At 57.7% G+C, this 265-nt stretch overlaps 1 protein-coding gene across 1 annotated transcript in view; it reads left to right on the forward strand.

Moving 5' to 3' along the window:
* Positions 1–265, forward strand: part of SCNN1A (sodium channel, non-voltage-gated 1 alpha subunit) — a 24,862-nt gene that overhangs the window by 1,126 nt on the left and 23,471 nt on the right. Inside the window, exon 3 of the mRNA XM_010845198.1 lies at positions 1–26. Coding sequence (XP_010843500.1) covers positions 1–26 — 26 coding nt within the window. The remainder of the gene's footprint in view (positions 27–265) is intronic.

Genomic DNA, 265 nt, shown 5'->3' on the forward strand with positions numbered 1-265 from the left:
CCATCTGCACCCTAAACCCCTACAGGTAACCTGAGTCAGACGTCCCTCTGGGCAGGAGAGGGGAGCCCTCGACGTGATGGGCCAGCCGCTCTGCCCAGGGAAGACTTCCTAGTGCCTGGGCCTTCTCCAGAGTGGGCATGTTGTACCTACAGTCTCCTCCTCCACCCCTTCATCCTCCTGAAAGTGGGAGGGATCGCCGATGAGTTCAGAAGGGCAAGGTGGGAATCAGCCCCTCCTTATCAGGAGATAAATCTGATGAAGATCC

Source organism: Bison bison, unplaced genomic scaffold, assembly GCF_000754665.1.
Source record: "Bison bison bison isolate TAMUID 2011002044 unplaced genomic scaffold, Bison_UMD1.0 scf7180017864213, whole genome shotgun sequence".
NCBI classification, from domain to species: domain Eukaryota; kingdom Metazoa; phylum Chordata; class Mammalia; order Artiodactyla; family Bovidae; genus Bison; species Bison bison.